This window comes from Sylvia atricapilla, chromosome 10, assembly GCF_009819655.1.
Source record: "Sylvia atricapilla isolate bSylAtr1 chromosome 10, bSylAtr1.pri, whole genome shotgun sequence".
In the NCBI taxonomy this organism is placed as follows: domain Eukaryota; kingdom Metazoa; phylum Chordata; class Aves; order Passeriformes; family Sylviidae; genus Sylvia; species Sylvia atricapilla.
Window position 1 is genome coordinate 1,601,665 of NC_089149.1, and position 13,201 is coordinate 1,614,865.

At 45.9% G+C, this 13,201-nt stretch overlaps 1 protein-coding gene across 3 annotated transcripts in view; it reads left to right on the plus strand.

The window, feature by feature from the left end:
- Window positions 1-10,383, plus strand: part of SCHIP1 (schwannomin interacting protein 1) — a 40,676-nt gene extending 30,293 nt beyond the window's left edge. For all 3 annotated transcript variants that reach the window (XM_066325671.1, XM_066325672.1, XM_066325670.1), the window contains exons 2-7: window positions 922-1,040; window positions 5,233-5,350; window positions 5,883-6,080; window positions 7,341-7,464; window positions 8,845-8,938; window positions 9,886-10,383. In XM_066325671.1, the coding sequence (XP_066181768.1) occupies window positions 922-1,040; window positions 5,233-5,350; window positions 5,883-6,080; window positions 7,341-7,464; window positions 8,845-8,938; window positions 9,886-9,937 (705 nt within the window). In that variant the 3' untranslated portion in view covers window positions 9,938-10,383. The remainder of the gene's footprint in view (window positions 1-921; window positions 1,041-5,232; window positions 5,351-5,882; window positions 6,081-7,340; window positions 7,465-8,844; window positions 8,939-9,885) is intronic.
- The last annotated feature ends 2,818 nt before the right edge of the window (window positions 10,384-13,201 follow it).

A 13,201-nucleotide genomic window follows, 5' to 3' on the forward strand; every position in this document is an offset into this window, starting at 1 on the left:
TCTGTTGATTTTATTTTATTTTATTTTAAAACTGCCATACTTGTATTTTATCTTTATATTTCAATTTATATTTATATTTGGGGTTGTGCTTGTATTTGTATTCCTGTTTATGCTTATATTTATATTTTTATATAAAATAACATTTTTAAACCCAGGGATAATCGGGTGGCAATGGTTCCAACCCCATCCCTGAGCACGCTGACGGGAGAGGGATTTTTGTGGGGCTGGAAGCTGCTCAGGGAAGTGGAAGCTGCTGCTGGGGGTGGCTCTGTGTGGATTTAGGTACGGATATTGGGGGATATATCAGGATATCAGCCAGTTTGGGCTGGAGTCAGATTGTCTGTAAGGTCCTTTCCAGCCAAACCAGGCTGATCCCGTGTGGACAGAGATGCCACACCGGGGGTTCCCAGTGGGGTGTGCTCTGTGCTTCACCCAGGTGTGGAACGTTTGGGAGATGCTGGACTTGCTGAGCTTGGTGGTGGGGCTGGTGGGACAAGCCCCCTTCCTGTGCCCTGTCCCTTCCCAGATCTCCATCCCTCCCTGTCCCTTCCCAGATCTTCATTATTCTGTGTCCCTTCTCAGAGCTTCATTCCTTCCTATCCCTTTCCAGATCTTCATCCTTCCAAGTGTCCCTTTCCAAATCTCCATCCCTTCCTGTCCTTCCCAGAGCTTCATCCATTCCTGTTCCTTCCCAGATCTTCATCTATTCCTGTCCCTTTCCAGATCTTCATCTTTTCCTGCCCCTTCCCAGATCTTCATCCTTCCATGTGTCCCTTCCAGGGCCTTGTCCTTTCCTGTCCCTCCCCAGAGGCTCATCCTCTGCTGTCCCTTCCCAGATCTCCATCCATTCCTGTCCCTTCCCAGATCTCCATCCCTCCTGTCCCATCCCCAGGCTGATGCCCTGCTGTCCCTCCCCTGCAGGCCCAGAAGAATGAGCGGGAGTCCATCCGGCAGAAGTTGGCTCTGGGCAGTTTCTTCGACGATGGCCCCGGGCTCTACACGAGCTGCAGCAAGAGCGGCAAGCCCAGCCTGTCCTCCCGGTAAGGGCCAGCCCCGGGGCAGCCTGGGGAGGGGGACATCTCCTGGGGAGTGGGGGACATCTCCTGGGGAGTGGGGGACATCTCCTGGGGTGGTGGGGAGGGTGAATCAGGGAAACCTTATCAATAGGATTGCTGAGCAAAGATTCTGCAAATATGAAACCTGTAATCAAAATAGAAATGAAAGCTGACTTTGAGTTGTAGGATACTGAGTCTTAGTTCCTACAGAACCTGAAAACAATGGTCTAGCTGCAGGAGAATCCCTTTGGATTGAACAATCCCTTTCTGCTGGCTGAGGGATCCAAAGGTCAATGCAGCAAAACAGAAGTCTAAAGAGTACTTTTTAGAGTTTAAAATATAACACAGTATGGTGATATAGTAGTTCTTATAGGCTGGGTGTAGATTCTATAGGATTTTGTGTCTTGTGTTGGTTGGTCACTGAAAATTAGAATATTCATCACAAAAGGAGATATAATGGATTGTAACAAGGACCTTGTGCTCTTACCTCTCTTAACTCTCCCCCTTCCTCTTCCCCCTGCTCTCGCTCTCTCCTGCTCTCTCCCCTGCCCTTTGCTCTCTCTCTCCCTTCTCTCTCAGCTCTCCCCTGCTGTTCTCTCTCCCTCTCTCTTTGGGATCCCCTCCAGCCCAGGCTGGTGGCTGAAGGCAGGACCCTTTTACCCAGACCCTTACAATAAACCCACAAGTTCCAGAATATCCAGGTCGGCAGAATTCCTTGTCCCAGCCATCCATGGATTCACCTACACTGGGGGACATCCCAGCATCGTCCCTCCCACTCTGCTTTCAACCACAGTCCTGAATTTGCCGTGTTTGGAGCCACATCCCAGTGCAACACTCGTGTTGTAGATGATGTGGGGAAACGCTCGTTCAGCGCTGGGCAGAGCGGTGCTGGGATAAAGGGGATAGAGGAAACGAGATGGATGTTTTCTGAGGGAGGTTTCCTTCAGGTTTCCATTTAGGGTTTGGAGCAGGCTGCCCAGAGAAGCTGGGGCTGCCCCTGGATCCCTGGCAGTGCCCAAGGCCAGGCTTGGAGCAGCCTGGGACAGATGTCCCTGCCATGGCTGCGGTGGCACTGGATGAGATTTGAGATCCCTTCCAACCCAAAACATTTGAGAATTCCCAACCTCCACAATTAATGACGAATGCTTTGGAAGAGTGATTAAAGCTCAGGAGGCACCAGAAGATGACCAAATAAGCTTCAATGTGGCTTCCTGCCTCCCCTCCACATCCACGAGCCCTGCTTCTGGACGCGGCTCCATCCCTGGGGCTGCTGTGGATTCCTCCTGTGCATTTTTAAGCTTTTTGCATCAAATACACTGCAGAAAATCCTGTTTCTCTTCAGCTGGGTGGAAGCCACGGCCTTGGGGCAGCATCAAACCCCTCCTGTGCTGGGAGTGAGGCTCTACCTGTTGCCACGGAATGGGAGAAGAAAGGAGCCTTAGGGAGGCAGAAATCCAGGGGGAATGCTGCTGCTCAGGGCAGAGGTACAGTTGTGGGATTAAATGGAGCTGTGGATCATTTGAAAGGGAAAACAGCTTTGCTGTGTGTACTTACAGCTGAACCAGGAGCTGCTGGCTGGTAATTAGAGCGCGGCTCTAATTAACGCAGCTCATCAGGGTTTGGCAGCTGTGCCCCCAGAAATTGCCAGCTGTGCCTGAAGGATTTGGTGCTTGTTAATATTGATAATCCAGGCCAAGTATTCCCTGCTGCAGGAGCTGGAGGAACGATTGCAGGACGTTATTTGTCTGTAATTACAGAGTAAAATCATGGAGTGCTTGGCTTGGAAGGGACCTTAAAGCTCATCCAATTCCCTCTCCATGGGCAGGGAATATCCCAGGTTGTTCCAAACCCTGTCCAACCTGGCCTGGAACAATTCCAGGGATGGAGCAGCCACAGCTCCTTTACCAGAATCTTACCATCTTCATTTGTTCATTAATAAACAATTAATAATCCTATTTAGTTTGTGGTGATGGTAACGGATAAACTCACCAGAAATAAATGGAAAATAGGAGCTTGCTGTTCCTAAGGAGCAACACAAGCTCCCATCACATTGGGAATGAGGAATGAAAGGATTTGAGGGAGGATTTCTCCGTCTCCAGCAGGTGGGGAGGGTTTGGGATCTCTCACCTTTTCCCTTCTGTCTGCCTGCACTGGGATTCCCTGATCCTGAATCCAGAGAAAAATCATTCCTGGGGAGGGGAATGTGGCTGGGGTTCATCAATCCAAATCCAGTGGATCAGGGGGGTCTGGAAAGCACCAGAACAAACTCTTGTGTTACAGGAGTGTCTTGGGTACAGGGAATAAATAATTTCCACCGCTGACAAAATATTTTATGATCTACATTATTATATATGCTATTTATATCTTTATACATTTCTCTTAAATGTATAAAGATGTAGAAGATTTCTCTTGAATGTGTAAAAACATTTTTATTCTTTATTTGTAAATAATTTTTTTTTTTTTTAATAGAACATGTTCCACATCTTTTATTGTATTCTGTAGATTTTATTGAATGTAATCAGAGCTGAACAATTCAAAAATAATAACGATAACTCAAATAACGATAAAAAACCACCAAAAATCCCCTGCAGTGTGGGGGTAATCCTGCAGTTTATTTAAAAAAACAAAAAACAAAAAACAAAAAAACAAACCAACAAAATCTCTGCAGTAATCCTGCAGTTCATTAAAAAATAACCCCAAACCCCTGCAATAATCCTTCAGTTTATTAAAAAATAACCCCAAGTCCCTGAAATAATCCTGCAGTTTATTAAAAAATAACCCCAACCCCTGCAGTAATCCTGCAGTTTATTATAAAAAATAACCTCAAACCCCTGAAATAATCCTGCAGTTTATTATAAAATAACCCCCAAACCCCTGCAATAATCCTGCAGTTTAATAAAAAATAACCCCAAACCCCTGCAATAATCTTGCAGTTTATAAAAAATAACCCCAAACCCCTGAAATAATCCTGCAGTTTATAAAAAATAACCCCAAATCCCTGCAATAATCCTGCAGTTTATATAAAAAAAAAACTAAATCTCTGCAGTAATCCTGCAGTTTAATAAAAAATAACCCTCAAACCCTGCAATAATCCTGCGGTTTATTAAAAAATAACCCCAAACCCCTAAAATAATCCTGCAGTTTATAAAAAATAACCCCAAACCCCTGAAATAATCCTGCAGTTTATAAAAAATAACCCCAAATCCCTGCAATAATCCTGCAGTTTATAAAAAATAACCCCAAACCCCTGCAATAATCCTGCAGTTTGATAAAAAATAACCCCAAACTCCTGCAGTTTAATATAAAATAACCCCAACCCCTGCAGTAATCCTGCAGTTTAAATAAAAATAACCCCAAACCCCTAAAATAATCCTGCAGTTTATTAAAAAATAACCCCAAACTCCTGCAGTTTAATAAAAAATAACCCCAAACCCCTGAAATAATCCTGCAGTTTATAAAAAAAAAAAACTAAATCCCTGCAGTAATCCTGCAGTTTATTATAAAAAATAACCCCAAACCCCTGCAGTAATCCTGCAGTTTATTAAAAAATAACCCCAAACTCCTGCAGTTTATAAAAAATAACCCCCAAACCCCTGCAATAATCCTTCAGTTTATTAAAAAATAACCCCAAACCCCTAAAATAATCCTGCAGTTTATTAAAAAATAACCCGAAGTCCCTGAAATAATCCTGCAGTTTATTAAAAAATAACCCCAAGTCCCTGAAATAATCCTGCAGTTTGATAAAAAATAACCCCAAACTCCTGCAGTTTAATATAAAATAACCCCAAACTCCTGCAGTTTAATAAAAAATAACCCCAACCCCTGCAGTAATCCTGCAGTTTAATAAAAAATAACTCCAAACTCCTGCAGTTTATAAAAAATAACCCCAACCCTTGCAGTAATCCTGCAGTTTATTAAAAAATAACCCCAAACTCCTGCAGTTTATAAAAAATAACCCCAACCCCTGCAGTAATCCTGCAGTTTATTATAAAAAATAACCCCAACCCCTGCAGTAATCCTGCAGTTTATCAGCAGAGGGTGGTAGAAGCCCTACCTCGGTGTGACACCGAGTTCCCCAGTGTCACCCTGAACTGGTCCCCTGCTGAGCTGGTGGCCCTGCTGGTGGCCCTCCCAGCCCCAGGGGACAGCAGTGTCACCTGTCCCTGTCCTCCCCCAGGTTACAGAGTGGGATGAACCTGCAGATCTGCTTTGTCAACGACAGTGGCAGCGACAAGGACAGCGACGGCGATGACAGCAAGACAGAGACCAGCCTGGACACTCCCTTGTCACCCATGGTGGGTGACATCTGGGGTCTCAGCAGAGCCACAGGAACCCCTGAGGAGGCTGCTGCTGTTAAATGGCAGCTCTGAACCCCACAGCAGCATTTTCAGCCCTCAAGTGCAGGATGCTGAGGGAGAGATAAGAAACCAGCCCTGGGTGCTGCCTGGATGGAGCTGGTGCCTTCATGGGAACCTTCCTCCCTTCCTTTTTGGCTCAGGGAGTGGATGGGAAGTGCTGTCAGCTCCCAGCAGCTTCCCTCTGGTTTTTTTTTTGTGTGGATCCATCTATTCCTTTTTAGATCTGACCCCACAGCCCTGGGTGTTTCCCTGTAGTTTAACCCTTCAGCACCTTCTGATCTGCTGGGCTCCACATTTCCTTTAAAGCCCAGGAGTCCTAGCTGGGAATCACTCTGATTCTTAAAGACAATCCCATAGATTAAGTTTTAAAAAATAAATCAATCCTACACTGCTTCTGTAGGGGAAAAAATAAAAATAAAATAAGCAGAAAACCAGGTCAAACTTTGCTGTGGCTTCTGTGCCTCCCCAGAGCAAGCAGAGCTCGTCCTACTCGGACAGAGACACCACGGAGGAGGAGTCGGAGTCCCTGGAGGACATGGATTTCCTCAGCAGGCAGAAGAAGCTCCAGGCTGAAGCCAAGATGGCCCTGGCTATGGCCAAGCCCATGGCCAAGATGCAGGTGGAGGTGGAAAAGCAGAACAGGAAAAAGTCGCCAGTAGCGGATCTGGTGAGTGGGGCCAGGGGTGAGCAGGGGTGAGGCTGGCCTGGGGACAGCCTGGGACAGTCTGGGACAGCCTGGGACAGCCTGGGACAGTCTGGGACAGCTTTGGGACAGCCTGGGACAGCCCTGGGATAGCCCTGGGATAGCCTGGGACAGCCTGGGGACAGCCTGGGACAGCCTGGGACAGTCTGGGGACAGCCTGGGACAGCCTGGGACAGCCCTGGGACAGCCTGGGACAGTCTGGGGACAGCCTGGGACAGCTCTGGGACAGCTCTGGGACAGCCTGGGGACAGCCCTGGGACAGCTCTGGGACAGCCCTGGGACAGCCTGGGGACAGCCTGGGACAGCTTTGGGACAGCCTGGGGCAGCCTGGGACAGTCTGGGGACAGCCTGGGACAGCTCTGGGACAGCTCTGGGACAGCCTGGGGACAGCCCTGGGACAGCTCTGGGACAGCCTGGGGACAGCCCTGAGACAGCCTGGGACAGCCTGGGACAGCTCTGGGATAGCCTGGGACAGTCTGGGACAGCCTGGGGATAGCCTGGGGACAGTCTGGGACAGCTCTGGGACAGCCTGGGGACAGCTCTGGGACAGCCTGGGACAGCTCTGGGATAGTTCTGGGATAGCCTTGGGACAGCCTGGGACAGCCTGGGGACAGCCTGGGACAGCTCTGGGACAGCCCTGGGATAGCCTGGGGACAGTCTGGGACAGCCCTGGGACAGTCTGGGATAGCCTTGGGACAGCCCTGGGACAGCCTTGGGACAGCCTGGGACAGCCTTGGGACAGTCTGGGACAGCTCTGGAACAGCCTGGGACAGCCCGGGACAGCCTGAGACAGCTTTGGGACAGCCACACCGCTGGCTCTGCCTCCCAGAGGTGACACAGGGGGACAGGAGAGGGACAGAAGGGCTTGGCTCCAGGAGCTGGAGCAGTTCTGGGAGCAGGGAATGAGGGGCTGGAGTCTCTTCATCCCATCCTGGGGCACTCCTGCCTCTGTCCAGGGCTGTCACCAAGGTGTCACCATCCCCCTCAGCCCCAGTTCCATCAGATATTCCTGTAATTTCCTGATCCTGGGCCACTGGGAGCCTTGAGCCCAGCTTTGAGCTCCGTGTGGTGGAGTCACTGCTGCCTGTTGGTGATGGGGGAGATGGAAAACTGAGAGGACAAACTGCTCAGAACTAGAAACAACTGGAAGAAAACAGTCGAATATTAGAAGAAAGCAGTCAAATATTAGAAGAAAACAATAAAATACTGGATATTTCTTTGCAGCTGCCACATCTGCCTCATATCAGTGAATGCCTGATGAAGAGGAGTTTAAAGCCCAGTGACCTGAGGGACATGACCATCGGGCAGCTACAGGTGATAGTCAATGACCTGCACTCACAGATAGAAAGTAAGTGGCATTTGTTCATTATTATTCATTATTATTCGTTATTATTAATTATTATTCATTATTATTCGTTATTATTCATTATTATTCATTATTCTGGGGTCTGCCTCCTTTAATTAAGAACAGTTCTCCAGGGTAAATATTAATAAAGACTAAATAGTAAAGACTAAAAGGATAAATATCCTTCGTGGAAAGCATAACTATGAAAATTTTCGAAGATAAAGAATAAATATTCTTTTTTAAAAAAAAAAAAGATTAAAAATAAATATTATATTTTTTTTAAAGATAAAGAATATTTTTTTAAATAAAGAACAATTTTTTTAAGATAAAGAATAAATATTTTTTAAGAAAGATAAAGAATAAATATTCTTTTTTTAAAAAAGATAAAAAATAAATATCTTTTTTTAAAGTTAAAGAATAAATATTTTTTAAAAAAAGATAAAGAATAAATTTTTTTAAATAAAGAATAATTTTTTAAAAGATGAAGAATACCCTTTTTATTTAAAGATAAAGAATAAATTTTTTTAAGAAAGATAAAGAATAAATATATTTTTTAAAAAAAAGATAAAGAATAAATATCCTTTTTTTGAAAATAAAGAATAATTTTTTTAAAAATATAAAGAATAACTTTTTTAAATAAAGAATAATTTTTTTGAAAGATAAAGAATAAATATTCTTTTTTTTAATAAAGAATAATTCTTTTGAAAGATAATTTTTTTTTTTTTTAAGATAAAGAATAAATATTTTTTTAAAAAAAAGATAAAGAATCACTAGGAAAATCACTTCATCACGGAAAGGCTTTCCCAGCTCAGGGCAGTGCTGCAGTCCCCATCCCTGCAGGGATTTAAAAGCCCTGTGGATGTGGCACTGGGTGGGGAAAATTCCCCCCTGGGATTTCCAAAGTGTTGTGGTTTGAAAACAAACCAAGAGAGAGGCTCTAAGTCAGAAATACAATTTAATGAGAAGAAAATGAAAATAAAATAAAATAAAATAAGATAAAATAAAATAAATGCAACACTACAAAAAGAAAAACCACTGACAGAGTCAGAACACACCCTGATCAGGGTGATGGAAGCAGTGATCCCGTAGAAAGGTCTGGTAGCTCCTGTCCTCTGGGAATCCCTTGTTACTGTCCCAAATCCCAGTTTATATCCAGGTGAGAATGCTTGGCTCCTCCCCGTGGGCGGAGCATCTCCCAATGGGATGATGAGTGATAGAGGAGCTCCTTGATGGCCCATTAACGAGAGATAACACCCGGAGTTATCTGTGAGTCATGCACAGGGCATTGATGGGCCATGAACTGAAGGTGGTGATAGAACACATCCTAAACTCCAACCCTGGACACAAAGCCATCCCAAACTCAGGGAATTTCTCCCGGCTCAGGCTTGAACGAGGAGCTGGTGCAGCTGCTGCTGATCCGGGACGAGCTGCACACGGAGCAGGATGCCATGCTGGTGGACATCGAGGATCTCACCAGGTGAGGCAGCAAGTTCTCTCCCCTCACGGCTCTCAGTGTGCCACCACGTTGGTGGTGGGGGGGTTTTCCTTCCTCCAGCAGAATTTTGGGATTAAAAAAAAAAAAAAAATCCCCAAATTGTCCTCATTCCCAAATGATCATTGGGAAGGAATTGTTCCCTGTGAGGATCCAGGAGTTCCCTGGAAGTGTCCAAGGGCAGCTTGGCCAGGGATTTTGCCATCAGGAGGGCTGGACAAAGAGGAGAACTTTGGGATATGAATATTTAATAAGTGATAAAAGCAAAAAGCCTTGCAGGGTATGGGGCAGGTTCCCTTCAGGGCTCCATCCCCTGGCAGCGAGGCTGGGATTTTCCTTTGGGATAATTAGGGATGGGCTTGAGAAATAGAAAATGCTCTGAAATATTCTGAGTATTTCAGTCAGGAGTGTAAAGATTGGGAAGGAAAGGAGCTGGAAAAGAAGGGGAGTGTCAGCACACCAGGGCTGTGCTTCCAAACTGAAGTATTGGGGGAAAAAAAAAAAAAATCCAGATTAAGTGGTGAGGGGGGAAATTTGGGATGGGAGCTGGAGCTGAGCCGGTGCCACCACAGCTCCTGGGTTCTCCTGCCTTGTTCTGGGAAGTGCTTGGCTTTTCCCCCACAGTCCTGGCACTTTCATAAAGGGCGTTTTTTGGGAATCCTTGGGGGCACTGGCTGTCCCCATCATCCCTCTGGTGTTTGGGGTAAAGGTGTTGCTCATCCCTGTGGGAAGGAAGGGAAAAGTCTCAGGTGCCCCAAACCACTGCAGGCTTCAGAGAAAACCCCAAAGGGCTTGGAATTAATCCCAAAAAAACCCCTTCTTGGTTTTCCATGGGGAAAACACAACTGCCAGCCCCTTGCTGGAGCAGGGTGGGTTGGGTTTTCCATCTTTTCCCTTGGCCCAGGGAATAAGAGCCCGTTCCTGTCCCCCAGACACGCCGAGAGCCAGCAGAAGCACCTGGCAGAGAAGATGCCAGCCAAGTGAATCCTCCCTCATCCTGCCTCTGGCCTCTCCAGGGAATTCCACGATCCCACTGTTGCTCATTGACCATGGTCTGAAGCTTTCTGTCTGGTGATTTGGCCTCTGCTTCTTAATTTATTTTAATTTTTATTTTTTTTTTTACTCGTGCCACTAAATATCAGGCGTTTTAATAATAATAATGACGTTATTATTATTATTACTATTATTATTATTATTACAGAAACAAAGAGAATTGTACAGTACTTATAACATTATAAATCATGGGGTGAGAAGAGAGAGGAGTAGCTTAACTTTATTTTTTTGGTCGTTTAGAGAAAATTTTTTTTGGGGGGTGGGGTGGGGAGGGGAGTGGGTTTGGATGATATTTTACCATTGACTACTTTTTTATTCCTCACTGTAGTTTTCAAATAAAAAGACCCTGTTCTTTGACGGTGCTATACAAGTCAACAGAGAAAAAACAAAACAAAACAAAACAAAACAAAACAAAAAAATAAGGAATCCATGCCTGCCTCGTGGTGACGTCGTAGCTTTCAGTAAATCTGTACATTTGGCTCAGTCCTCAGCATTTTTTGGGGGGGATGTTGACACCCTGACGTGCATTTTCTTGGTGTGCTGTTCACACTCGGTGGGGCTGCGGAGAGTTGGGAGTTTTCTGTACAAAGCTGTAAAATAAAAATGACCACCATTGTTTCCTACGACGCGTCTCTTTGTTGCCAGTTTGCTGGTGGATGCTCCAGCTGGAGGGGGAATTTATCATCCCCACAAAAAGCCTTTTTTTTTTTTTTTTGGGTTGTTTTTTGGGTTTTTTGGTTTTTTTTTTTTTTTTTGCCTTGCTGACCCCACGAAACTGAGAGAAGAAAAGTGATAATTCCCTAATTGTGTTTCTTCTGTAACGCTGAGCCCCGAATTTGTGATGGTTGGAAGCAGCAGACACACACACCCCTGGGTGGGGGGTTTTTATATATTTTTGTTGTCTGGGCTGAACATTTAAATGAAATTTTAGAAATAAAAAGGATAATCTGTGTTTAAAAAACGGCAGCAAATTAACTGGATTAAACAGGGAATTCCTCACTCTGCCTTGAGGAGAGGCTCAGAGCTCAGTGCTCTCTGTAGGAGAAGGGACAGTGGGACAAAATAAATTTGTCTCCATCCCTCTTTTATTGGATTTAAAGTCCCAGGCTGATGCTCAGAGCAGCTTTTTACCTTTTAATTCTCATTTCCTTGGGGGCAAATCCATCCCAGCCAAGGCTCTGCCTGATGACTTATTCAGGGTGTTTGCAAAAAGCCTCAGCTGCATTAAAATTTCATCCCCTGCCAGGAATGGCTTTTATTAAAGCACTTTTTTTGTTGTTTGTTTTTAATTAAAGGACTTTTTTTTTTTTCCCTCTCCTTTTTGTTTTTTTTTTTTTTTTTTTTGCAGGAAGGGCAGGGTTGGAAGCAGCCCTCAGAGGGGTTTGGGGCTGGGATAAAGGTTGGTTTAATTTAGGGAGCAAGGTGGATGGAGAAAAAAAAAAGCCAACCCTTTTCTTCCTTATTTTGGAATCTCTGCAGAAAATACAGTGTAAAAAATCGGGGTGTGGGTTTGTTTCCCTGCAGCTCTGGGGAAAGCTGCTGAGTTTCAATTTTCCCTCTAAAAGTGAATTTTTTCTTTCGAAAACCCCCCAAATTTGCAGTGTCTGACCTCAAAACCTCTGCGTGGATCCACTGGCTCCATCAGGAGCAGCTCTGGGCTCGGGGAGGAGCTGCCTCCTGCTGCACTGAAAACAAGAAAAACCCCAAATACACCAAGTTTGATGTCAGCTTTAAGGAAAAAAGTGGGGAAAAAAAAGCAAGAAAGTCCCTGGGTGCTCCTGGGGAATCCCACAGCTCCCCTGGCATCCGGAGCCCCGGGATGGGGCAGCCTGGAAAAGCTGGAATTCCAGTCCCTTGCTAAGTGCCTTTGACTTGCTGCAGAGAATTTGTTTTTCCACTCACCCACTGCTGGTATTTTTTTTTCCCCTCTCCTGTCCTGGGAGATTTTGGATTTTTCCAGGAAATAAAAAATAAAAAATCTCCTGTTCTGGGTCTCCTTGGCTCTGTCCCGAGGGGTGCTGTGGATGGTGGCAGTGCTGGAATTGATGGATTAAAGGATATTTCTAAAAGACGAGGATCTGCTGTGGTTTCTGAGCAAGATTTTGGGTTTGTCCCTGGCTCTTCGAGCCTCCTGCATCCTCCTGGGCGGGTTTTGGATTCCCAAAAAAAAAAAAAAAATCACTACTCATCTCCCACAGGATGCCAGGCTGGGAATTGTTTCCCAGCTGATCTCAAACCCCAACAACGCTCCTTAAGGTTTTTCAGGTCTCCTCCTCAACCCCAGCTGTGCCTGAAGAGCCTGAAATGCTGCATTAAATCAGAAATAAACCCCAAATCGTCCTTGTGCCTGACCCGAGGTCCTGCTGAGGTGGATTCCCCCACCCTTGGGTGCTGGGGTGAGCTTTATGAGCCAGCTGCTTCCTGGCAGGGAAGCCCTGTGGTTTAGGTTCCCCTTTTTTGGGCTTTTCTGCCCTTTCTATTTATTTTTTTGCCTGTCCCTCTGCAGCAGCTCCTGGGTGTGCTGAGCAGCATCTCCCTGGGCACAGAGGCAGCACCACGGAGTGGGAACGTGGGAAAAAAAAGGGAAATTGTGGCTGTTCCATCCCTGGAATTGTCCTAGGACAGAGCTTGGAGCAGCCTAGGACAGTTTAAGGTGTCCCTGCCCGTGGCAGGGGTGGAATGAGATGGTTTTTATTGTCCCTCCCAACCCAAACCATTCCATAATTCCATAAAAACCACACACAGAGCCTTTTCCTCTTCTTTTTCACCCTCCAAATGGGGAGCACTGATGAACTTGTGACACCGAAGGAGGCTCAGATGTGACATTTGGGGATTGGGGGGATGTTCCCTCCGTGTCCCTGCTGTCCCCAGCCTGCTCCAGGACATCCCTGCTCCTTCACAGGGAGGGTGAACAGCTCCCAGCATTTCCCTCTCGGAGCCAAAGCCACCCTTCAGGCCAGTGTTAAAAACGGGCAGCAAATTAAAAGGATTAAACAGAATTCCTCACTCTTTGGGAGAAGCTCCGAGCTGAGCTGTAGGAGAGGGGACATTGAGACTAAATAAATCTGTCCCCAGCCCACTGCAGGCCATCCCTGCTGCTTCACACCCTGCCAGGGATGCTGAAGAGCTCCCAGGATTTCCCTCTCCCAGGAGAATTCACCCTCCAGGCTGCAGGAGGCTCCGTGGGCTGGAGCT